This window comes from Bufo bufo, chromosome 4 (assembly GCF_905171765.1).
Source record: "Bufo bufo chromosome 4, aBufBuf1.1, whole genome shotgun sequence".
In the NCBI taxonomy this organism is placed as follows: domain Eukaryota; kingdom Metazoa; phylum Chordata; class Amphibia; order Anura; family Bufonidae; genus Bufo; species Bufo bufo.
The window spans coordinates 374,699,698-374,723,958 of NC_053392.1; the positions used below are offsets into that span (position 1 = coordinate 374,699,698).

The following is a 24,261-nucleotide window of genomic DNA, read 5'->3' on the forward strand; positions in this document are numbered from 1 at the left end:
GTCTGTTATTTCGGTGGGTGACCTCAAAGAATGAGGAGAGCATCAAATAAGGGACGTGGCCCTGGTCGTGGTGCTGTTGGTGCTGGTGGAGCTCCTGTTGCAGGAAGAGGACATGGTCGATCTGTGCCAGCTACACGCCCAAAGGAAACACCTTCCTCAGGTGCACGTAGGCGACAGGACATTCAGTGTCATTTTGTAGGCCCGAATACCGGTGTACGAATGGTGAGGCCAGAACAAGTAGAGGCGGTAGTAGATTGGATGGCTGACAGTGTCTCCAGTTCCTTTACATTGTCTCCCACCGGTCCCCTGCTGAAACCACAGAGTTGGCACCTGCAGCCCATGGGCATCTGTCTTTCACCTCACCCCCTTGCAAATCAGCCAAGCAGTCTGAGCCTCAAGTCATACAGCAGTCTCTTATGCTTTTTGATGACTCTGCTGGTGGGGTTTCCGTGGAAGTGGAAGAGGAAGAGATTGAGTGCACTGATGCCCAACCACTTATGTTTAAGAATATGGACATGGGAGGACCACCACAGCACGTCTCTGATGATGATGATGAAACACAGGTGCCAACTGCTGCGGCTTTCTGCCGTGTGCAGACCGGCAAGAAGGGCAGGGGTGAAGAGTGGGTGGAAGATGATGTGGAGGATGATGAGGTCCTAGACCCCACATGGAATCAAGGTCATGCGAGTGACGTGTGCAGTTCGGAAGAAGAGGTGGTGGTCACACAGCGCCAGCCGCACAGCAAAAGAGGTAGCAGGGTGCAAAAGCAGAGTGGCTGTCCCCTAGACAGGATGCCTGCTACTGCCCACCACACCCTGGAACTGAGCACACCAAAGCCAGCTCCAAGGAGTTCCCTGGTGTGGCAGTTCTTCAGACAATGTGCTGACGACAAGACGCGAGTGGTTTGCACACTGTGCAATCAGAGCCTGAAGCGAGGCATACATGTTCTAAACCTGAGCACCGCCTGCATGACCAGGCATCTAAATGCAAAGCACGAGCTGCAGTGGAGAACACACCTGAAAATCCACAAAAGATCTCAGGCTCCACTTGCTGCCTCTTCTGCTGCGATCTCTGACTCTTCCTCCCCCTCTGGAGTGACAGTGGCACCTGCCACCCAAAACAAAAGATGTGGCAGCAACACCTCCACCACCGTCACCCAGCATGTCCACAGCTGTCCATCCCCCAAACACTGGAGAGAAGAGGAAGTGCCCGCCTACCCACCCCACGATCCCTGGCCCTGAATGCCAGCATTTCAAAATTCCTGGCCTTTGAATTGCTGTCATTTGTTCTGGTGGAGACAGAGACTTTTAAAAACCTTATGACGGTGGCTGTCCCACAGTACGAGGTTACCAGCTGCCACCACTTTTCCAGCCGAGCCATCCCTGCCCTACACAACCAAGTTGCAGACAAAATCAGGTGTGAACTGCTCAACGCCATCTGTGGCAAGGTCCACCTAACTACAGATACGTGGACAAGTAAGCACAGGCAGGGACGTTGTATATCCCTAACTGCACACTGGGTAAATGCAGTGGGGGCTGGGCCTGAGGCGGATAGCTGTTTGGCGCATGGACATTTCTCGTTGCTTCCTCCTCTACCGCCTCCTCATCCGGTCATAGTAACACCACCAACTTCAGCACAGCCAGGTGGAAACAACAGCAGGCTGTTTTGAAACTCATCTGTTTGGAGGAAAAACCTGTGGACGGGCATGGAACAACAGACCGATGAGTGGTTGGTGCCGCTGAGTCTCAAGCCTGTCCTGGTGGTGTGCGATAACGGGCAAAATCTCGTAGCAGCTCTGGACCTAGCTGGTTTGACGCACATCCCTTGCCTGGCACATGTGCTGAATTTGGTGGTGCAGAGGTTCCTGAAAAATTACCCAGATATGTCAGAGCTGCTGCAGAAAGTGCAGCTGTCTGTGCACGCTTTCTGCGTTCTCACCCTGTCTACGCTGCAGAGTAACTTCGACCTTCCCGCTCACCGCCTCATATGCGACGTACCCACAAGGTGGAACTCCACCTTGCACATGCTGGAGAGACTGTGCCAGCAGCAGCAGGCAATAGTGGAATTTCAGCTGCAGCATGCACGGGTGAGTCGCTCTGCGGAACAGCACCAGTTTACCACCGAGTGTGCCTCTATGCGGGACGTGTGTGCCGTGTTGCGCTGTTTCGACTACTCCACCAACATGGCCAGTGCCGATGATGCAGTCCTCAGCGTTACTATCCCACTTCTATGTCTCCTTGAAAAAACGCTTTGGGGCGATGATGGAAGAGGAGGAGGAAGAGGGATCATTTCCACGGTTATCAAGCCAGTCATTCACAAGTGGCTTGGAGGGTGGGTTCCTGCACCAACAAAGGCCAGGTACACAACTGTCCAACCAGGGCACTGTTCTGCAGGATGAGGAGGAGGATGATGAGGAGGAGGAACCGTGTTCACAGCAGGGTGGCACACAAAGCAGCTTATGGGCCTCAATGGAGCATGGCTGGGGGGATACAGAGGACACCAACGATACATCTCCCACAGAGGACAGCTTGTATTTGCCTCTGGGCAGCCTGGCACACATGAGCGACTACATGCTGCAGTACCTGTGCAATGACAGCCAAGTTGCCCACATTCTAACCAGTGCCGATTACTGGGTGGCCACCCTGCTAGATCCCCGCTACAAGGATAACGTGCCGTCCTTAATTCCGTCACTGGAGCATGATCGGAAGATGCTCGAGTACAAGCGCACGCTGGTAGACGCTCTGCTGATGGCATTCATACCTGACAGCGGGGGCTCAGTGGAAGCACAAGGCGAAGGCAGAGGAGGAAGATGTTGCCAACGCAGCTGGGGCACCTCCAGCACCTCAGAAAGGAGGGTTAGCATGGCCAAAATGTGGAAAAGCTTTGTCAGCACGCTACAACAACCAGCACCACCAGCTGATACTGAACGTCTTAGCAGAAGGCAGCATTTCAGTAACATGGTTGAACAGTACGTGTACACATGCCTACACGTACTGACTGATGCGTCTGCCCCCATTGAACTTCTGGGTCTCCAAATTGGGCACATGGCCTGAGCTTGCCCTTTACGCCTTGGAGGTGCTTGCCTGCCCTTCCGCAAGTGTATTGTTCGAACGTGTGTTTAGCACGGCAGGGGGGGGGGGGTAATTACAGACAAGCACAGCCGCCTGTCCACAGCCAACATGGACAAGCTCACGTTAATTAAAATATACCAGGCATGGATCCCACAGGACTTGTCCGTACCTTGTGCTGAGTATACAAGTACCGGCCGCACCCAGCCATTGCTATACTCCAGCGCACTTTTTCTTTGCATTCTCTTTTCTATTTTCCAATGTTTTGGGGTCTTCCCAAATTTATAAAAAGAAAAACAACAAAAACAGTGTTGGCTACCTCATCCTCCTCCACCACCACTTCCACCTATACCGCCACGTCCACCGCCTCCTCAACCTCCTACTCCACTTTGACCTCTGCCTCCTAGTTCAAGATTATAATTTGTTTGCAGGGCAACTGTCCTGCTCTAACCCCCATTTTGCTTTCTTTTGCAGCCCTCTAGCCCTTACTACGACTATTTTACAGCCATTTTAGTGCACCAAAGTTCAGGTTCTTATTGACTTCAATGGGTTTCGGGTTCAAGTTCAGGTCAAGTTCAGGTCCCGAACCCGAACTTTGACCCGAAGTTCGGGCGAACCCGAGCATCCACGGGTCTGCTCATCCCAACTGATGACTTATCCTCAGGATGGGTTATCAGTATCTGATCAGTGGGTACCGCAGCCTTCTCGCAGCTTACCAAGCACAGCACCATATATTGTATAGTGGCTGTGTTGGTATCGCACTCAGCCCCATTCACTTCAGTAGGGCTGTGCGTAGGCCACGTGAACAATGAATGTGTCATCACTGGCCTAGGAAAAGTTGTGAGAAGACTGCAGAGCTCATAGGAGCGCCAATGCCTTCTCAAACAGCTGATTGGTGGTGGTATCGGGTGTCGGACCCCCACCAATCAGATACTGATGACCTATCCTGGGGATAGGTCCTCAGTATCAAAATCGTCAGGAAAGCCCTTTAACTGAAAAAATTGAGAAAAATAATACATGAAAAATAGCTCATTTAAAAAAATGACATCCAATGAAAGTAAACTAAGTGCATATAACAACATGTATTCCAAGGCACCAGTCCTTTGACGATAAAAGCTTAGGCTACTTTCACATTAGCGTTTTTTTTGGATCCATCATGGATCTGCAAAAACGCTTCCGTTACAATAATACAACCGCATGCATCCGTCATGAACGGATCCGGTTGTATTATGTCTTCTATAGCCATCACGGATCCGTCAGGAACACCATTAAAAGTCAATAGGGGACGGATCCGTTTTCTATTGTGTCAAAGAAAACGGATCCATCCCCATTGACTTACATTGTGTGTCAGGATCCGTTTGGTTCCACTTCGTCAGGCGGACAGCAAAAAGCTGCAGGCAGCGTTTTGGTGTGCGCCTCCAGAGCGGAATGGTGACTGAACGGAGGCAAACTGATGCATTCTAAATGGATCCCTTTCCATTCAGAATGCATTAGGGCAAAACTGATCCGTTTTGTACCGCTTCTGAGAGCCCATGACGGATGTCAGAAACGGAAAGCCAGAAAGTAGCCTTATTACGCTAGAGCAGAGTGGGAAATCTTTTTGCTGCCGAGGGCCATTTGGATATTTGCAACATCGTTCGGGGGCCATACAAAATTCTCTACTTAAAAATTTTACGGTTATATTTAGTCAAACATATAAGTGTCTTAGGGGTAAGTTACAGAAATTGCGCTTCAAATAAAAAAAATCTAGAGCGATGTATTTTTGCAGCACAAAATGGCGCCTGCACTATATATTACAAATAGTACAGGTGTCATTTTGACCACATATAGCAGTCTAATATTTAAGTTGAGAATGTTATATATTTATTTGGCATTAATGGCAGCCAAGCTTATCCCAGTGGGTTCCAGAGAGGGATTCACCCAGCTTTTACTCTCCCTGCCTCTTTCTTCACAACTGTCCTTACCTTTGTCCCTTTCTCAGCCTCAGATCTGCCCCCCACCTCCATCTGCCTCAAATCAGCCTCCTATCAGACCCCAAGCCTACATCAGCCTCAGATTAGACTCTCATCAGACCCTCCCAGCCTTAGATCAGACCCCCAGCCTCAGATCACACCCCCATCAGACCTCCCAACCTCAGATCAGACCCCCATCAGACCCTCCCTAGCCTCAGATCAGCCCCCATCAGACCCCCCCAGCCTCAGATCAGATCCTGATCAGACTCCCCAGCCTCAGATCAGACCCTCATCAGACCCCCCAGCCTCGGATAAGACCCCCCAGCCTCGGATAAGACCCCCCAGCCTCAGATCAGACCCCCGCAGCCTCAGATCAGACCCCCCCCAGCCTCAGATAAGACCTCATCAGACCCTACCCACACTCAGATCAGCCCCAATCAGACCTCAGATCAGACATTTAAAAAAATTTCAAAAATTGACTTACCTCTCCAGCTCCAGACGGCGCTGCCACTTGGCAGATTCACGTACCCTCCCTAGGCTTCTTTTTGCCACGCTGTACTGTGACCTGACAGCGCACAGCGTCAGGTCATAGTGCGCATCTACGTGCACTACGTCCTGACACTGTATGTGTCAGGACACAGCATGGGGTCGGAAGAAGACCAGAGAAGTTGATTACTGCTAGCAATGCGCTGTTCTCACCTTCCTGTGCCTCCCACATGCTAATGACTGCTTCCATAATGGAAGCGGTCATTAGCATTTTCAGGCAGGGGGCCGGGGGCTACATGAAATGGTCCCAAAGCAAGAGGTTCCCCACCCCTGCGGTAGAGTAACCTCACAACTGCATTGCCAAGTTATTCTCAACTGTTAAAAGGGTTTTCAACAACATAGTCCCCATGCACACTACTGAATTTCATTTTCCGGTCCAAAAATCTCGGTTTCCCAAGCCACAGATACCGGCTATGTGCGTCCTTCATTTTCCCATTCCACCTGTCCCACCCTATATTAAAAATGCATATTCTTCTCTGCAAAATGGACAAGAATAGGACACGTATGTTTTTTTGCGGCAGTGTGGAACGGACATACGAACATGGTGTGCTGTCTGCATTATTTGCAGCCCCATGGAAATTAATGGGTCCACATCCTATATGCAAAAAATGCAGATCGGATGCAAACCAAAAATACGGATGCGTGCATGGGGCCTAATACTGATGACGTATCCATATGGGTCAGCGATATCTGATTGACAGGGATCCAACTGCCTGCAACCCCACCAATAACCTATTTGTTGGGGCCATGGTGGAAGCTATGGCCTATTCATTGTACACCAAGCACAGCGCCATCCATTGTATAGCAGTTGAGCTTTGTATTTAGCATAATTTCTTTCACTTGAAAGGCTATGTAATTGATGGATGTGACTTCACAGGCTGAGGAAGAGGCTGCAGCTCTTGGCCCATGGTCCTATAAAGTGGCCTATCCTGAGAAGATCCAGAAGACCTTTTTAATTATAGTCTCTTTCTTTGTCACATGTGTTGACATCGCTCTGAACAGTCACTATTTATTAGATCGCTCTGTTGTGTATGCAGAGTAGTAGTAAGAAGTTATAAAATGATATGGCATACTTACTATGCTGCACTGAGCATTTCTGGATAGATTGGCAAACCAGAAAGACCAATACAGAATCCATCCAACACTAATACAACGATAAACAGCCACAATTTACTAGAAAACAGAGAAAATAGAAAATATAGAAAATAGTTGAGAAATATTATTTTTGTAAAGTGCTGATATCCTACTGTATATTTCACACTGCCCATAATCCTAAACATCATTCCCACATTCACACATTTTTTTATTCTCTAAATGCCTAAAATCATAAGATAAAGTTATTTTGCAATAGATCCTAATTAAAGATTTCCTAACATTTTGCTTCCTTATGAAGTGACCCACTGAATCACTGCTAAAGGATAAATACTCTGGTTGCTACTAAAACGTTTACTGTTATGCTAACTTCTGATTTATGCACCCTGTGATCCAGAAAGGCTACATATATGAGGAAATACTTAAATTGGCAGCCTTGTTAATAGTTGCTGGGTGGTGAGCTTGTCTTATTTCTTATGTCTAGAGTAGGGAGTTCCTAGAAAGTCCAGCTAGAAAGTTGCAGCCAAGTAGGCCAAAAGAGAACTCTTCTCCAGGAAAACACCATTCCTGAGAGTGAAAAGCTGCCAGAAAAGCAACTCTGCTGAGGATAGAAGAGTTGAATTAATACAGAAGGTTGAGGACCATAAAGGCTGTGTTTGGGCTGAGACAATAAGGGTAACAATTGCATATGGATTTAGACTTTACTGCATGTGGTTAGGGTTAATTACTGCATGTAGTTAAGGTTAATTGCTTCTAGCGCCCACCACACTTCTTAGATGGATCTGACCATCTGATCTAAGGGTGTGATCCAGGGTGTGATCAGAGCGGAACAACAGTGCGCACCTCCATCCACTGTTGCTGCACCCTAGGGTATAGTCGGAGAGGGATCAGCCACCATGAGGACTGCTTCCTTCCTTATGGCTACCGCAGCCACTCATCCTCTCCACATCCTGCAAGCACACATCCCTCTTGCGAGCCGTGCCCGTTGCACACATGCCTATTTACAAGCTATTGGGGGCTATTGGGGTCATTTATCAAACTGATATAAAGTACAACTGGCTTAGTTGTCCATAGCAACCAATCAGATTCCACCTTTCATTTTCCCAAAGAGCTGTCAAAAATGAAAGGTGGAATCTGATTTGTTGCTATGGGCAACTAAGCCAGTTCTACTTCACACCAGTTTGATAATTAACCCCATATGTGTCTCTATGGTAACAAACAGTAAACTTTTTATTGCCAAATTCTGCAGTCATATTCCCTTCTACCTGCTGTCAGCATCTTGCTATCCTAATGAATGTACGTTTGCACAAAGTAATGAACAAGGGAAGAAAATACGAAACTGCAACACATGATTTGATTGCTCTCTGGTACCAAGAAGACGCTTAGCCTGCATAGTAGCCGTAGAAACAAAACTATGGCAAATTATGGCAAAGCGGCAACATTTGTAATTTTCTATTCATGGGGACAATATGAAAAATGTTGGTCGTGAAGGTGTACATGGCCTTTACATTTTGAAAAATGTTTGCTATCCACTACACAGTATAGCAGTGTTTAAACACACGTTCAGCCATACTCTAACCTTGGTAAAAAAGTGCTTTAGACACGACCTAGTGCAAATAGTTTAGAAATATGAGAATTCACCAAGGTGATTGCCTTTTTTATTAACAGTACAGGAATCAGGTTGTACATGACTGTATTTGCTTCTTAGGGCTCATTCACACAACCATATGGTTGCCGTGCTCATGTTGCAGACCGCAAATAGCGGTCAGCAATGCACGGGCACCGGCCACGTGAATCCTGTATTGCGGTGCGGACTCATTGACTTCAATTGGTCTGTAATCTGCAAAATATGGCTAAAGATAGGACATGTCCTATCTTTTGCGGTGCGGAAGCATGGACTCGAAAGCCCACGGATGGGCTTCCAAATGTTTCCCTGGGCTTCCGATCCGTGCCTCCACTCCACAAAAGATAGTACATGTCCTATCTTTTGCTGTATCTTGCGGATTGTGGACCCATTCAAGTCAATGGGTCTGCATACGCAATACAGCCGTATTGTGGATCACGATTTATGGTCCGCTATATGGGAACCATGTGCATACTGTTGTGTGAATGGGTTATTACTATGTGGTAGCTAAAAAATTTATATAGCTATTAAATAATTAGTGAAGTTTTAGTATAACATCTTTCCAAAACTCAAAATTTTTATTAAAGAGGTTTTCCGACAGTTTTACACTAATGACCTATCCTCAGAATAAGCCACCAATCAGCTGTTGAAGGAGGCAGCAGCGCTGTGGTGAACACTGCAGCCATTTTGCAGCTTAACCTAGGCTAGTAACATCTCATTCATCGGTCACATGGCCTAGGCGCAGCTCAGTCCTATTCAGTAAAAATGGCTGAGCTACGATACCACACAAAGCCACTACACAAGGTATGAAACAGTGCTTGGTAAGCTGCGAGGAGGCCACAGAGCTCACTGGAGTGATAGGGCCTCTTTGAATGGCTGGAGGCACCGATCAGATACTAATGGCTTATCCTGAAGACAGGTCATCAGAATAAGGCCTCCTGCACACAAACGTATTTTTTTGCTGTCCGCAAAAACGGGTCCCGTTTTTCCGTGATCCGTGACCGTTTTTTCGTCCGTGGGTCTTCCTTGATTTTTGGAGGATCCACGGACATGAAAAAAAAGTCGTTTTGGTGTCCGCCTGGCCGTGCGGAGCCAAACGCCTCTATGTTAGAATATACTGTCGGATATGAGTTAGATCGTGAAACCTCATTTCCGACAGTATATTCTAACACAGAGGCGTTCCCATGGTGATGGGGACGCTTCTAGTTAGAATATACTACAAACTGTGTACATGACTGCCCCCTGCTGCCTAGCAGCATCCGATCTCTTACAGGGGGCTGTGATCAGCACAATTAACCCCTCAGGTGCCGCACCTGAAGGGGTTAATTGTACTATCATATCCCCCTGTAAGAGATCAGGGCTGCCAGGCAGCAGGGGGCAGACCCCCCTCCCTCCCCAGTTTGAATATCATTGGTGGCCAGTGCGCCCCCCCCCCCCCTTCCTCCCTCTATTGTAATAATTCGTTGGTGGCACAGTGTGCGCCCCCCCCCCTTCCTCCCTCTATTGTAATAAATCGTTGGTGGCACAGTGTGCGCCCCCCATTGGCCCCCCCTCCCTCTATAGCATTAACAATATTGGTGGCCAGTGTGCGGCCTTCCATCTCCCCCCCCCCGATCATTGGTGGCAGCGGGTTACTAGCAATAGTACAATAGTAAAAGATTCATACTTACCTGGGAGCTGCGATGTCTGTGTCCGGCCGAGAGCTCCTCCTACTGGGAAGTGACAGTTCATTTAGCAATGCGCCGCATAGACCTGTCACTTACCAGTAGGTGGAGCTCCCGGCCGGACACGAACATCGCAGCAGCCGGTAAGTATGAATCTTCTACTATTGTACTATTGCTAAGTAACCATGGCAACTAGGACTGTAGTAGCGTCCTGGTTGCCATGGTTACCGATCGGAGCCCCAGCGATTAAACTGGGACTCCGATCGGAACTCCGCTGCCACCAATGATGGGGGGGGCGGAGATGGGAGGCCGCACACTGACCACCAATGTTGTTAATGCTATAGAGGGAGGGGGGGCCGATGGGGGGCCCACACTGTGCCACCAACGAATTATTACAATAGAGGGAGGGGGGGGGGGGGGGCGCCCACTGTGCCACCAACGAATTTTTACAATAGAGGGAGGGGGGGGGGGGCGCACTGGCCACCAACCTATTATTACAATAGAGGGGGGGGGGCGCACTGGCCACCAATGATATTCAAACTGGGGGGGGGGGGGGGAGGGTCTGCCCCCTGCTGCCTGGCAGCCCTGATCTCTTACAGGGGGCCGTGATCAGCACAATTAACCCCTTCAGGTGCCGCACCTAAAGGGGTTAATTGTGCTGATCACGGCCCCCTGTAAGAGATCAGGGCTGCCAGGCAGCAGGGGGCAGTCTTGTACACAGTTTGTAGTGTATTCTAACTAGAAGCGTCCCCATCACCATGGGAACGCTTCTGTGTTAGAATATACTGTCGGTTCTGAGTTTTCACGAAGTGAAAACTCAGCTTTGAAAAAGCTTTTATGCAGACGGATCTTCGGATCTGTCTGTATAAAAACTAACCTACGGCCACGGATCACGGACACGGATGCCAATCTTGTGTGCATCCGTGTTCTTTCACGGACCCATTGACTTGAATGGGTCCGTGAACCGTTGGCCGTGAAAAAAATAGGACAGGTCATATTTTTTTCACGGCCAGGAAACACGGATCACGGATGCGGCTGCAAAACGGTGCATTTTCCGTTTTTTCCACGGACCGATTGAAAGTCAATGGGTCCGCGAAAAAAAACGGAATACGGCACAATGGCCACGGGTGCACACAACGGTCGTGTGCAGGAGGCCTAAAACAGTAGGAAAACTCATTTATGATTATATGAACACTAATTGGTATTTTGCCATGATTACCACAAAAAAAATCTCAGTTTTTGTTATTTTGAGGAGGGGAAAGCCACAAAACCGGTACATGTGAGTGCACCCTAATATACTAACGCTCATTGATAATCTTTATTAACACTAGTTTGTTATGTTTTATGCAAATTAAGCTTAAAAGAGCTTTCCAGGACTTAAATATTAATGACCTATCTTCCACACACATTATTAATATCAGATTGGGTCCAACCTCCTGCAACCCCACCGATTAGCTGTTTCAGCCAGCACCAAAAACTATACAGTGGGTGGAGCTGGAAGTAGAAGGTGCTCTGTCCATAATATAGGGGTGCTGGGATACTGCAACTCAGCTCCCATTCAACTAAATGGGAGCTGAGTTGCAATACAATGGCCGGAAACTACATCATGGACAGAGACTTCTGCTTCCGTCTCCATTTCTGCCACAGACAGCTGCCCGAAACAGCTGATCAGTGAGGTGCTGGACGTCACTATCCCAAGGATAGAACATAAATATCTAAGTCCTGAAAACTCTTTCAATCACTTTATCATCTGTAATCTTACAACTTGCTATTTTACTCTGTTTCTATTCCTCACAATATTTGCTTGCTGAAAGTGAATTGAAACAATGACATTATATTCACATGCAGCAGAATATCTTGCAGACATTTCTCTGACTGAAAATGAGTTTCACATACGTGAAAGGGGTTGTTCCTGCAAATCCCATTCAAAAGATGGGGACAGTTACAGACATATCTGCAACAAATCTGAGGTGTATGAGCCCTTAGGCCAGACACAGACGAGCGAGTTCGATGTGAAAAACTCGCTGTGTGTGGCTGTAGGATTTCCCGTTCTGGTTTCTGCTCCTCTGACAGGATTGCACAGCATTATAATGATTTATAATGCTTTGTGTCCCTGTGAGACCTGGAATCTGTTGAATTAGCATGTGTGTTAACTCTACTACATCTGTATATTATATGTATGTAAAAGACTCGATAGTCTACAGTAAATATAGATTTTATTAACTACCTACAAAGCAATACCAGACCGCTTACAAATCAATATAAATTTTATTACATGATCCAATACATAATTAAAAACATTAGTGCAGGGAAAGGTGACATCAACTGGAGGAAGACACAGCGGATACAAATTTCAAAAAGTTACCACATACTTATATACAGAAACAATAGAATAAAGTGCAAGTGCAAAAATTGTATTAAACACATCCAAAGGACCAAGAACAATTACCCATGCTGTGTCTCCACCGAGGTGGCACCAGCCCGACGCGCATTTCGGTGAACCTTATATTGATTTGTAAGCGGTCTGGTATTGCTTTGTAGGTAGTTATTTTAAGTATTTATACCAAGGCTTTTCGTGATAGGTATAATTGATTGGTGATGCTATTGTGCACACATATTCTGTTGGGACTCTCTTGGTTGTTGTTTTTTTATATATATATATATATATTTTATTAGTATAGAGCGTGTTGAGTCTCAGTCACAGTCCTAGTACATATGCACATCAGGATGTTAGGGAACAGAATCCTTTTACAGCATCTTTTTACAACCTGCCTACCTTGGTGGTAATTGTTACCCTTCGATGAAAGACGCAAATGTAGTGTGAAGAGCCCAAGGTATTTAACATATTAAGATTTAAACACACCTTTCAATGTGGAATATAGGTGCAGGTCCTAACATAAAAAAACACAATGCAATACCAAGGTTGCCAAAAATGATAAAACGCTTCCTCCATTCCTGTATGAAAAACATAAAAAGGTAAATCATGATTACAGTGAAAGCAAGCCACTTGATCAATGTCAAAAGAAATATTACTTACAGGGCATCTGTCGCTTACTACTCCAAGAAGTGGTGAACTTAGTGAATACGATAAAGCAAGTCCGAGAAAAACTAAGCCAACATAACTGGCGTTCAAGTTAAACTGGAAGCAGAAAAAGAGAACAGCAATCTCTACCGGAACATTACTTGAATGTTTTATTAACTAACCATATGTAAATTTGCATTATTAGAAACACACATAGGAAAATAATTATATTTAATCATACAAAGGAGACTTTGAGGAGGTAAAATATTAAAACCAGATTGTGATATCACAGAAAATCATCATAGCATTAAATGTTTATTAACTAAAAAAGAAACAAAAAAAGCATAACATTTTAGATAATCACAAAATTCCAACATTGGTGGATTTTGTCAGCAAATGTGAGCACAAAATATTTCATGACATTTAAAGATGAGTTAATTAGTTTGCAACGAACCAGGTTCGTTAGGAATTTCTCAAATATTTATCCACCAGGCAAACCCAAAGCTTTTTAGGTTACCTTCAGATGAAATGGGACACAGCGCTATTTCACTGCACAAGTCTGTGGGAAAAAGAATGAGGGAGGGAGGAAGTAAAAGAGTGCTAACATGACCCTGAGAGGAAGCGGGGTTGGGGGAGGCTTGCCCTGATTGGCTCCTAGGCTGACAGACGGCCTGGATGAGCCAATCAGTGCTGTAGCAGGAAGGGAGGTACCTTTGCAGAATGAGCAGAACATCATTCTGCGCATGGCTGTGAATGAGGGTGGACAGAAAACGATCTTAGAGACAGTGTACAGTCACAATCCAGCTTCTATTCTATTGTGAGGGATAGTAAAAGGAAAGGCTAGAAAGAAGAATAATTGTATAGAATTGGGAATGGCAGGGAAAACTTACAGACGAGGAGTGAGAAGGGAGGAGATGAGGCTGGGTGTGCTAGACAGTGCCTTCTAGCTGCAGTTACTGCCTTATAACACAGCTGCAGTTGCTGCAGAACCTCAAAAGCTGCAAGAACATTTCTTTTTTTTCCAATTTGAACAGAAATATATATATATTTTTTTTCTGAAGTGTTGGTGTGGGGAAAGACTGGACAACATGTTTTACAATAGAGAGGATAGCATTTTGAAACACCTGAAACTATAGTCCAAAATCTGGGATAGGGCATCTCCAGACAATTCAAGTATACAACACATGTTTTAGAATACGGAGGGTAGCATTTTAAATCTCTGAGTGAAAACACTGGAAATACTAAAATCTATGACAAGGCATCTCCACACAGTTTAAGGTTTTTTTTTCTGTTTTTCAAAAATAGCAATCCAAGTTCTGTGCCCATGTGAACAAGACAGACATAGCAGAGCTGGAGAGGTTTGAGAAGAGGGCAACTAAAGTGATAACTGCAATGGGTGGACTATAGTACCCAAAAGATTATCAAAATTTGGGTTATTAGGGTTAGAAAAAAGACGACTGAGGGGACAGCATTCTTTATTGTAAGAGCAGTGAGAATATGGAACTCTGTACCTGAGGAGGTGGTGATGATGAACTCACTAAAAGAGTTCAAGAGGGGCCTGGATGTATTTCTGGAGTGTAATAATAATACAAGTTATAGTTATTAGATTTCTAGAGAAGGATCATTGATTTAGGGAGTTATTTTGAATGCTTGATTGGAGTCGGAAAGGAAGTTTTCCTCTAAAATAAGGAAAATTGGCTTCTACCACACAGTTTGTTTTTTTACCTTCCTCTGGATAAATTTGCAGGATAACATGCTGAACTGGATGAATGGATGTTTTTTGCAGCCTTACAAACGATATTATTATGTTATCAATGTGTTCAAGAGCTTAGGAAGGGGGAGGGGAGAGATAAAATGCAAAAATTCATTAACAATTCACAAAAACAGATAACAAGTTTTCCTAAAAATTCTGGGTCTTAGGAGACTAGAGGGTGTTACATGCCAATTTTCAGGGCAATTGGAACCACTTTGTTTCGACCTAAATCGATTCAGGTCCAAACCAAACTTTTTGAAAGATTACGCAAACGAGATGGTCGCGCTGCCACATATAGGCTGTAGCTTCTAAGTGTAGATGAGGACATGACAGTCTCTTCTAGTGCAACCGAACAACCGAGTTCCAACAGAGGATAATCTTTGCCAAAAACGACTCCTTCTGTGGATTTTAGAATTTGGAGCACATAGTGAAGGTCCATCAACTTATTATATCTTCCCTCCGTGGTAAATAATCCATCCTTCATAACTACAACTCATAACCAATAGACTTCTATCCTTAGCTTTACGCTATTTAGTATTACCCACATGTTATCACTCAGCCAATCATATTGCATTCACATCTACTATCACCATACGTCATTCCCCATTCACAAACCTGACATGTGATTTTTAGCAACCAATAAGACCTCCCATTCTAACTAATCCTCCCCATAGTGTTATACCGTAGCTTTACTACAAACTTATAACTATTCATGCAGACATTGTTTCAGATCAAAGTCTATGTTTAGTTCATCAGGTTGTAAGGAATTCATTCTGTATATATATTCTACTTCGGTGCGATTGATGTTCGCCACCGGGTCCCCACCCTGCCCCGCCAGTTCAGTTTAACCTTTTCGATCCCCACAAACCATAACCCCTTAGGATCTTTTTCCATGCATTTTTTTTAAATGCATGGACACGCTATGACTTTCCAAGCCTTTCTTTATGTTGTTAATATGCTCCTGGATTCTAGTCTTAGGGTCCATTCACATGTCCGTAGTGTATTGCGGATCCGCAAATTGTGGATCCGCAATACACTCGGCTGGCAACCCCCATAGAACTGCCTATTTTTGTCCGCAATTGCGGACAAGAATAGAACATGTTCTATTTCTTTGCGGAGCCGCGGCCCGGAAGTTCGGGGCCGAAGCCCGGAAGTTCAGGGCCGTGCTCCGGAAATGCTTTCCGCATCCATTCCTGCCCCTTTGAGAATGAATGGGTCCGCACGCGTTCCCGATATTTTGGAATGGATGCGGACCCATTTGCGGACGTGTGAATGGACCCTTAGGCTGGGTTCAGACCTGAGCGTCTTTGATATGCGCGTTTAACGCGCGTTTTTGACAAGCGTTTTTGACAAGCGTTTTTTGCAATAGTAAACGCGCGTTTGACGCGCGTTTGTGTGATTGACTGCAATGTCCTATGGCCACAAACGCGCGTCAAAACGCCCCAAAGAAGCTCAAGTACTTGTTTGAGCGTAGGGCGTTTTACAGCGCGTTTTTCAGCGCTGTAAAACGCTCAAGTGAGAACCAGGGCCATAGGGAAGCATTGGTTTTCATGTGTTGAGCGTTTTACAGCGCGTTTGAACGCGCTGTAAAACGCTCAAGTGTGAACCCAGCCTTAAGCTTGCCCATAGTTCTCCCAATATAATGTAGCCAGCATGGACATTTAAGTAGATAAACAACCCCCATATGTTTACAGGTTATTTCTCCTTTGATATTATAGGTCAGACCACTTTTAGATGTTATTCTCTGTACATTCCTTTTCTTTTTATCTTCATTGGTGCGATTTCTGCAAATATTTTTGTCATCATGGGGGAATGAAAATATTAAGCCTATATTACAACAACAACAATCGGGGGTAGACTCCCACTATGGAAAAGATATATAGACGACTGTTTAATAATGTGGGAGGGTAAACAACAGGGGCTGACATTTTTATTAATGGCATAAACAATAATAGTTGGAACCTAACCTTTACTAGTGAAATTAGTTCAGAAAGAGTTAATTTCCTTGACCTCACCATTTTTGTCCAAGATAATAAAATAAAAACAAAAAAGTTTTTTAGGCTACTTTCACACTAGCATCTTGGTTCCCGTTTGTGAGATCCGTTTCAGGGCTCTCACAAGTGGTCCAAAACTGATCAGTTTTGCCCTAATGCATTCTGAATGGAAAAGGATCCGATCAGAATGCATCAGTTTGCCTCCATTCCACCTCCATTCCGCTCTGGAGGCGGACACAAAAATGCTGCTTGCAGCATTTTGGTGTCCGCCTGACGATGGGGGGGCAAACGGATCCGTCCTGACACACAGTGTAAGTCAATGGGGACGAATCCGTTTTCACTGACACAATATGGCACAATATAAAAAGGATCATTCTCCCATTGGCTTTCAATGGTGTTCAAGACGGATCCGTTTTGGCTATGTTACAGATAATACAAACGGATGTGTTCTGAACGAATGCATGCGGTTGTATTATCTGAACGGAAGCGTTCGTGCATATCCTTGACGGATCCGCACCAAACACGAGTATGAAAGTAGCCTAAAGCAAACCGATGTCAATGGTTATATTGACACAAGTACGGTAGCTGCCACCATGGCCCTTGGATAAAAAACATTCCTAAAGGACAACTTATGCGGATCTATAGAAATTGCACAGATATAGAGGATTACAGAGATCAAAGTAAAATCATACGAGGAAAAAGGGTATGATGAAAAAGATCAGTGAAATTGTGGATCAGTGAAACTAGATGTAAAGAAATAAAGAACAGAAATAATAAAGAAGAAAAGGACTTTAGATTTACCTTTTTCACTCAGTTCAGTGCCATTACAGGGCCAATGAAAAATACGTTACGGAAGAAATGGTCAGTTTTGAGAAATGACCCCATTTTGGGGGCTGTTATCCCAGAAAAAACAGAGGTTCTGTACCGAAAAGCGCCCAATTTAGGGGACGTTTTGGTGCACAATCATATTCCCATGAAGGCTGATAAAAAATAAAAAAATTAATTCACATGGTGCGGTTTCTGCATTGCGTGCAGAAATCACACCAAGGAAGATAAAAGGAAAAGGTACAGAGAATAACATCTAAAAGTGGTCTGACCTATGATATCAATGGGGAAATAACCTGTGAACATATGGGGGTTGTTTATCTACTTAAATGTCCATGCGGGATACATTATATTGGGAGAACTATGCGCAAGCTTAAGACTAGAATCCAAGAGCATATTAACAACATGAAGAAAGGCTTGGAAAGTCATAGTGTGTCCACGCATTTAAAAAAAAAAAATGCATGGTGAAGATCCTAAAGGGTTATGGTTTGCAGGGATCGAAAAGGTTAAACTGAACTGGCGGGGTGGGGACCCAGTGGTGAACATAAATCGCCGGGAAGTAGAATGGATATACAGAATTAATTCCTTACAACCTGATGGACTAAACATAGACTTTGATCTGAAACAATGTCTGCTTGAATAGTTATAAGTTTGTAGTGAAGCTACGGTATAACACTATGGGGAGGATTAGTTACAATGGAAGGTCTTTTTGGTTGCTACAAATCACATGTCAGGTTTGTGAATGGGGAATGACATATGGTGATAGTAGATGTGAGTGCAATGTGATTGGCTGAGTGATAAGATGTGGGTAATGCTAAATAGCGTAAAGCTAAGGATAGAAGTCTATTGGTTATGAGTTGTAGTTATGAAGGATGAATTATTTACCACGGAGAGAAGATATAATGACTCCGGTCACATCTTTAAAAAAACAATAGATAGTTTGAAGGTCTGTTTTAAGCGAATAGGGTTGCTATACTGCAGAGATTTAATATATGTAACACAGGCAACATGTGTAAGACAAAGACTATTGATATTGATTGTTGATTTAATTTAAGTATAATTAACAGAAATGTGGGTGTTTTAATTTTATATAAGTTTTAAGATACAGGTATTTTATATTAAAGAGGGGTGGGAGGAGTATGTCTTTCTTGTCTTGCCCTACCCATATAAATAGAACGCCCAATTGTGGGTGTAATATTCGCCCCTGATGAAGCTATTTTGGCGAAACCTGGGTCCGGCAGTCTTGTGAATACGGACGATTTACTGATTGTTCAATGCCTGGTAATTTTATACCTTTGTGAGTATAATAAAACTTTTTTGATATATGGAAAGTTGATGGACCTTCACTATGTGCTCCAAATTCAAAAATTCACTGAAGGGTCGTTTTTGGCAAAGATTATCCTCTGTTGGCACTCTGTTGTTTGGTTGTCATATCCTCATCTAAAACTCAGAAGCTACAGCCTATAAGTGGCAACGCGACCACCTCTTTTGCGTAAACTACTGTTTGATGTGAATCAAGCCCACTTCACACGGAGGTCTGCGACGCCGATAGAAAATCTAAATAACGCAGTGGTGAACTATAATTTATTTTGTTATATTTGGTTTTGTTTTCTTTTTATTTTATTTTATTTTATTTTTTATTATTTTAACAAATTTTAGACAAACTTTTTAAAAGATTTGGTGATCATGAACCAAACCAGATCTCAAAAGGTTTGCTCATCTCTAATGAGATCACATATGACTGCTTCATGCTGTGGAGCCCTAGACTAACAGATACTTTACTGGAGGCTCACTTCTTTATTTCACCCTGGAATCCTGCATTTGCATACATTTTCTAATAACATTCCTTAGCCAAATTGCGCTTCTAAGGCCCGAGCTCCATCGCAATGTTATGTTCCGTGGTTATTGCACTGTGCTATCAAACCAGATTGGCAGAAATATTATTAGGATTGGTTTGGGTTTGGGCGTCACTCAATATCAGGCAAAAATATAGCCAAGTTGGATTATATAATGTATAATCCAACTTGGCTATATGTTTGCCTGAGATTGAGTGATTCTCAAACCCAAACCAATCCTTTTCTCACTTCATCAGCAATAGGGAGTGCTGTTGGGCAGTGCACCTTTCCAAAAGTGGATCAGTGAGTGAGCCACCATTCTCTTTGTATTAGAAATATTATTAGCCTGTGCCCACAATTTTTAAATGACTTTATACTTCATACTGAGTCTGTACTACTGATGCTATGTTCCTCTCGCCATATTAGTTTTGATGAAACTAGGACATTTTAAAGGTTGTGGGGCAGATTTATCATAGCTTGGCATTTACCAGGCTATGATAACCAGGTGGTCTTCGCGAGCCCTTTGCTGACAAAGATTTCAGTCTTGTTTCCCACCAGAAAAATAGTGTAAAAGATGATAAATGTGGAGGGGCTGCCTACCCGCCCTCACGCCCTCAACACTCAAGAGCCATTGAAAAAGTCACAAACACGAATTTTGCACCTTTTCACACAAAAAATTGTAGTACCACTACAGTCATTTTATTGCTCCAATGCACCTAAAATAATGTAAAAAAAAATAAAATGAGAAAACTTTCTAAATCTTCAATTAAAATATTCTACTGTTTTGGGGCTACAACTTCTATGCTTACTAATGTGTCTTCCTGATAACAGACAACAAACAAACCTTGTTTAATTTAATCTTGTAGAGACGCTCTCTTTCATACTTTTTACTACCTCGGCCAATGTGTTTGGGACAGATAAAGGGGATTTGATTGCTGGATCAGACTACACAGGGTTTGTTTGCAGTCTGTAACCAAGGAGACAAGAGCTTGAGACACATCATGGAATATTTTAATAAAGATTAGTGTTGATCGAGCACAAAAGTGCTCGAGTAGAACACTTTGGGATGGAAGTCAATGGGAGAACTCGAGCATTAAACCAGGCACCCCCTGTTCTAAAGAGGGGAGGGTGTCTGGTTCATAGGAAAAGGTCAGAAATTGAAGGAAACACCACTGAAATGGTTTGGGAGCAGCATGGGGAGGATGTCTGAATGCATCTTGCTGCTGGGAACGATGTTGTCCGAGTAGTACGCCACTTTTACAGACTGACAATAATACGCACCAAACCGAAGATAAAATCGATTTTAGAGGAAAAATTGTTAGGAAACATTCTTTCCTGTATATTTACTTGTATATAAAGTGCAAGTGCTGCCAAAAATTACAAGGAACAGGCACTCGATACAACCTGTATATCACATAAAGGAGGGCCTCATTCACATTGTGGTATAATTGTTCATGTAGTGGGACTCCTACACTCATAAAGCCTATGCACTAAGTGAAAGGGCTGCCAAAAATTACAAGGAAACGGCACTCCAATACACCCTTTATTATACATAAAGGAGGGCATCATACACACCCTTGAAAAATTATGATTGATGGCCCGCTGGTGACCCTCTAAAACATTAGGGGCAAGGGCCTGACTGTTGGCTGACTGGTGCTGCAAGATGAGAATTCAGAGGTGGAAGTGGAGGAGGAAGGAAGAGAATGGGGGTTGCAGCCACTAATGTAGGTGGTGGCGGAAATTCTGATGGAAGTAGGGCCCGCAATCCTTGGTGTCAGTAGCACCTGTGCCATTCCAGGGTACAACTCTCTCCCAGCCTCCACAATGTTCACCCTTTGTGCCGTCTGGGAAATGTAGCATCCCTGGCCACAAGCACTTATCCATGTAAATTCGGAATTATGTCGCACTCAGGTGGTGGGGAATCGCTTAGAGGTGCTCCCACTGACAGACAACACCCAGTCTGACAAATCAAAAATAAGTAATAAATAAATATATGAAGGGCCACTGATGAAGGGGTCATCTTTCTAAACCCCAAAAAGCGTTTGGGATTACCCCTATCTCCAAGAAACGCACATCGACCGATTGAGTAGGCGTGGATGCTATTACTGGAAATATCGAAACCCTGATTTACCGCGGGGTCACGTGTATTCGAAGGATTGGCGCGGTATTCAAACACAAGCAACAGCCCTTGAGACCGGAACCCCAATTTCCACAGAAGGTATACCGTGTCGAGGGCAACGAAGTCCACTGAAGACCTCCCGGTAAGATTGTGCTAGTTTGTCTCTAAAACAAGCGATCGCACTTTGTGGAGTATACAGCGGGACGCCGCTGTTTGTATCAAGTGAGCGGGACGCCGCTCTATATGTTACCAGCTTTTACCTGTGCTTGAGATCGATAAGTATCTGGTATACTGCTTTGGCGCTTGGAAGAACTTTTAGTCATTATCGTATTGCGAACTTTTTATATTATCGAACATTTCATATCATCGAACATTTTATAACATTAGAGTTCTGGTCAATTGTTGCATTGCGAATATTTCAAATTATCAGAGGTCTGGTTGACTGCTGGTTCCAGAGATTGAAACTGACCAATTGGATGTATATTTTATCGTGAACACACATGTATGTGTTTTATATACCGTATATATATATATATATCCACTCTCTTTGATTGCGGCTATTAATTTTAAGAACAATATTTGTTTTATTGACCTATCTATATAATTGTACTATTCATTATCTGAATTTTATCTTACATTTAATAAAATCCCAATACTATAGGGAGTGCCCCACTATTATTTATTTATTTATTATATATCCATGTGTCAGTCGTTAAGTGGACCTTCCCAGTAAATTGTGTTGGTCAGGGCACGGGTGATGTTACGGGACACATGCTGGTGTAAGGCCGGGATGGCACACCGGGAAAAATAGTGGCGGCTGGGGACTGAGTAACGATGGACTGCCACCGCCATCAGGCTGCGGAAAGCCTCGATGTCCACAAGCCTAAATGGCAACATTTCCAGGGCCAACAATTTTGAAAGGTGTTCATTTAGTGCTATGGCCTGTGGGTGGCTGGGTATTTGCGCTTTCGTTAAAAGGCCTGTGGTATGGATATCTGTACACTGTGCTGGGACACAGAAGTGGATGTGGTAGATGATGGTGCTTGCGAAGGTCCAGGTGCAGGGTGGGAGGCATCCGGGCCTGCGTCTTGGGCAGGGGTTTGGCCAGCACGTAACACAGGGGAAGAGGAGGCAGTGGTGTGACCCGCAGACACAGATTATGGACCCTGGCATTCGACCCACCTATTTGGGTTCATTGATGCCATGTGGCGGATCATGCTGGTGGTGGTGAGGTTGCTAGTGTTCACGCCCCTGTTCATTTTGGTATGGCACAGGTTGCAAATGACCTACCTACCCCTTGGCAAGGGAGATTGCCGCAAGGGGGTTTCCTGGGGAACAGTTGCAGGCCTGTTTGGTGTGGCCCGCCTTCTCCCTTTTGCCACCCCACTGCCTCTTCCAGCCTGTTGCGGTGCTGCGGATCCCTCCCCCTCTGTACTGCTGTCCTCGCTTGGCTTGCCACTTTCCCAGGTCGCACTGGTGTGAAGTCGAGAGTTGTGTCCTGCGCCACCCTGCAAGCTGGGACATGAAGCTAGGTATCGTGGATGAGTGTGTTTCTTGTGCTCTGGCATCAGGCACAGTTTCACCGCGCACAGGGCCACGGCCTATGGGTGCACCATCAGCAGCACGGCCACTTCCCCGTCCCTTACTGCTCGCCTTCAGCATATTAAATGGTATATATGCTTGCAAGTATGTCACACGTACAGTAGCGCAGGTTTTGTAAGCATATGCGCAAATAAATTAGACTGAATGTCACTGATATTTAGGATGCGCAAACGTTATACTGGAGATGTAGGGCAGGTAATGTCGCTGCCAAATTCAAAACAACTAAATGAGGTGACTTTAAAAATACCTTTATTATTATATCAAAAGGGTATTGGTATAAATATACCACCTATATAGTGCAAGGAGACATGCGAGTACTTGAATTTCCTAAAGGGGAGTATTGCCCCCAACAAGAAATCCACAGTAACAGGATAGAAAGAAAAGGAAAACGGGGGAGAGGAGCAAGGTCTTATGGACCGGGCAAGGGCAGAAATACAGTTGCAAGAAAAAGTATGTGAACCCTATGGAATGATATGGATTTCTGCACAAATTGGTCATAAAATGTGATCTGATCTTCATCTAAGTCACAACAATAGACAATCAAAGTCTGCTTAAACTAATAACACACAAAGAATTAAATGTTACCATGTTTTTATTGAACACACCATGTAAACATTCACAGTGCAGGTGGAAAAAGTATGTGAACCCTTGGATTTAATAACTGGTTGAACCTCCTTTGGCAGCAATAACTTCAACCAAACGTTTCCTGTAGTTGCAGATCAGACGTGTACAACGGTCAGGAGTAATTCTTGACCATTCCTCTTTACAGAACTGTTTCAGTTCAGCAATATTCTTGGGATTTCTGGTGTGAATTGCTTTCTTGAGGTCATGCCACAGCATCTCAATCGGGTTGAGGTCAGGACTCTGACTGGGCCACTCCAGAAGGTGTATTTTCTTCTGTTTAAGCCATTCTGTTGTTGATTTACTTAGGGTCGTTGTCCAGTTGCAACACCCATCTTCTGTTGAGCTTCATCTGGTGGACAGATGGCCTTAAGTTCTCCTGCAAAATGTCTTGATAAACTTGGGAATTCATTTTTCCTTCGATGATAGCAATCCGTCCAGGTCCTGACGCAGCAAAGCAGCCCCAAACCATGATGCCCCCACCACCATACTTCACAGTTGGGATGAGGTTTTGATGTTGGTGTGCTGTGCCTCTTTTTCTCCA

At 44.5% G+C, this 24,261-nt stretch overlaps 1 protein-coding gene across 1 annotated transcript in view; it reads right to left on the minus strand.

Moving 5' to 3' along the window:
- The window catches only part of LOC120999221 (MFS-type transporter SLC18B1-like), a 130,540-nt gene that overhangs the window by 32,916 nt on the left and 73,363 nt on the right, over positions 1 to 24,261 (minus strand). Inside the window, exons 7-9 of the mRNA XM_040430095.1 lie at positions 12,984 to 13,085; positions 12,810 to 12,901; positions 6,644 to 6,739 (exon numbers count right to left, since the gene is read on the minus strand). Coding sequence (XP_040286029.1) covers positions 6,644 to 6,739; positions 12,810 to 12,901; positions 12,984 to 13,085 — 290 coding nt within the window. The remainder of the gene's footprint in view (positions 1 to 6,643; positions 6,740 to 12,809; positions 12,902 to 12,983; positions 13,086 to 24,261) is intronic.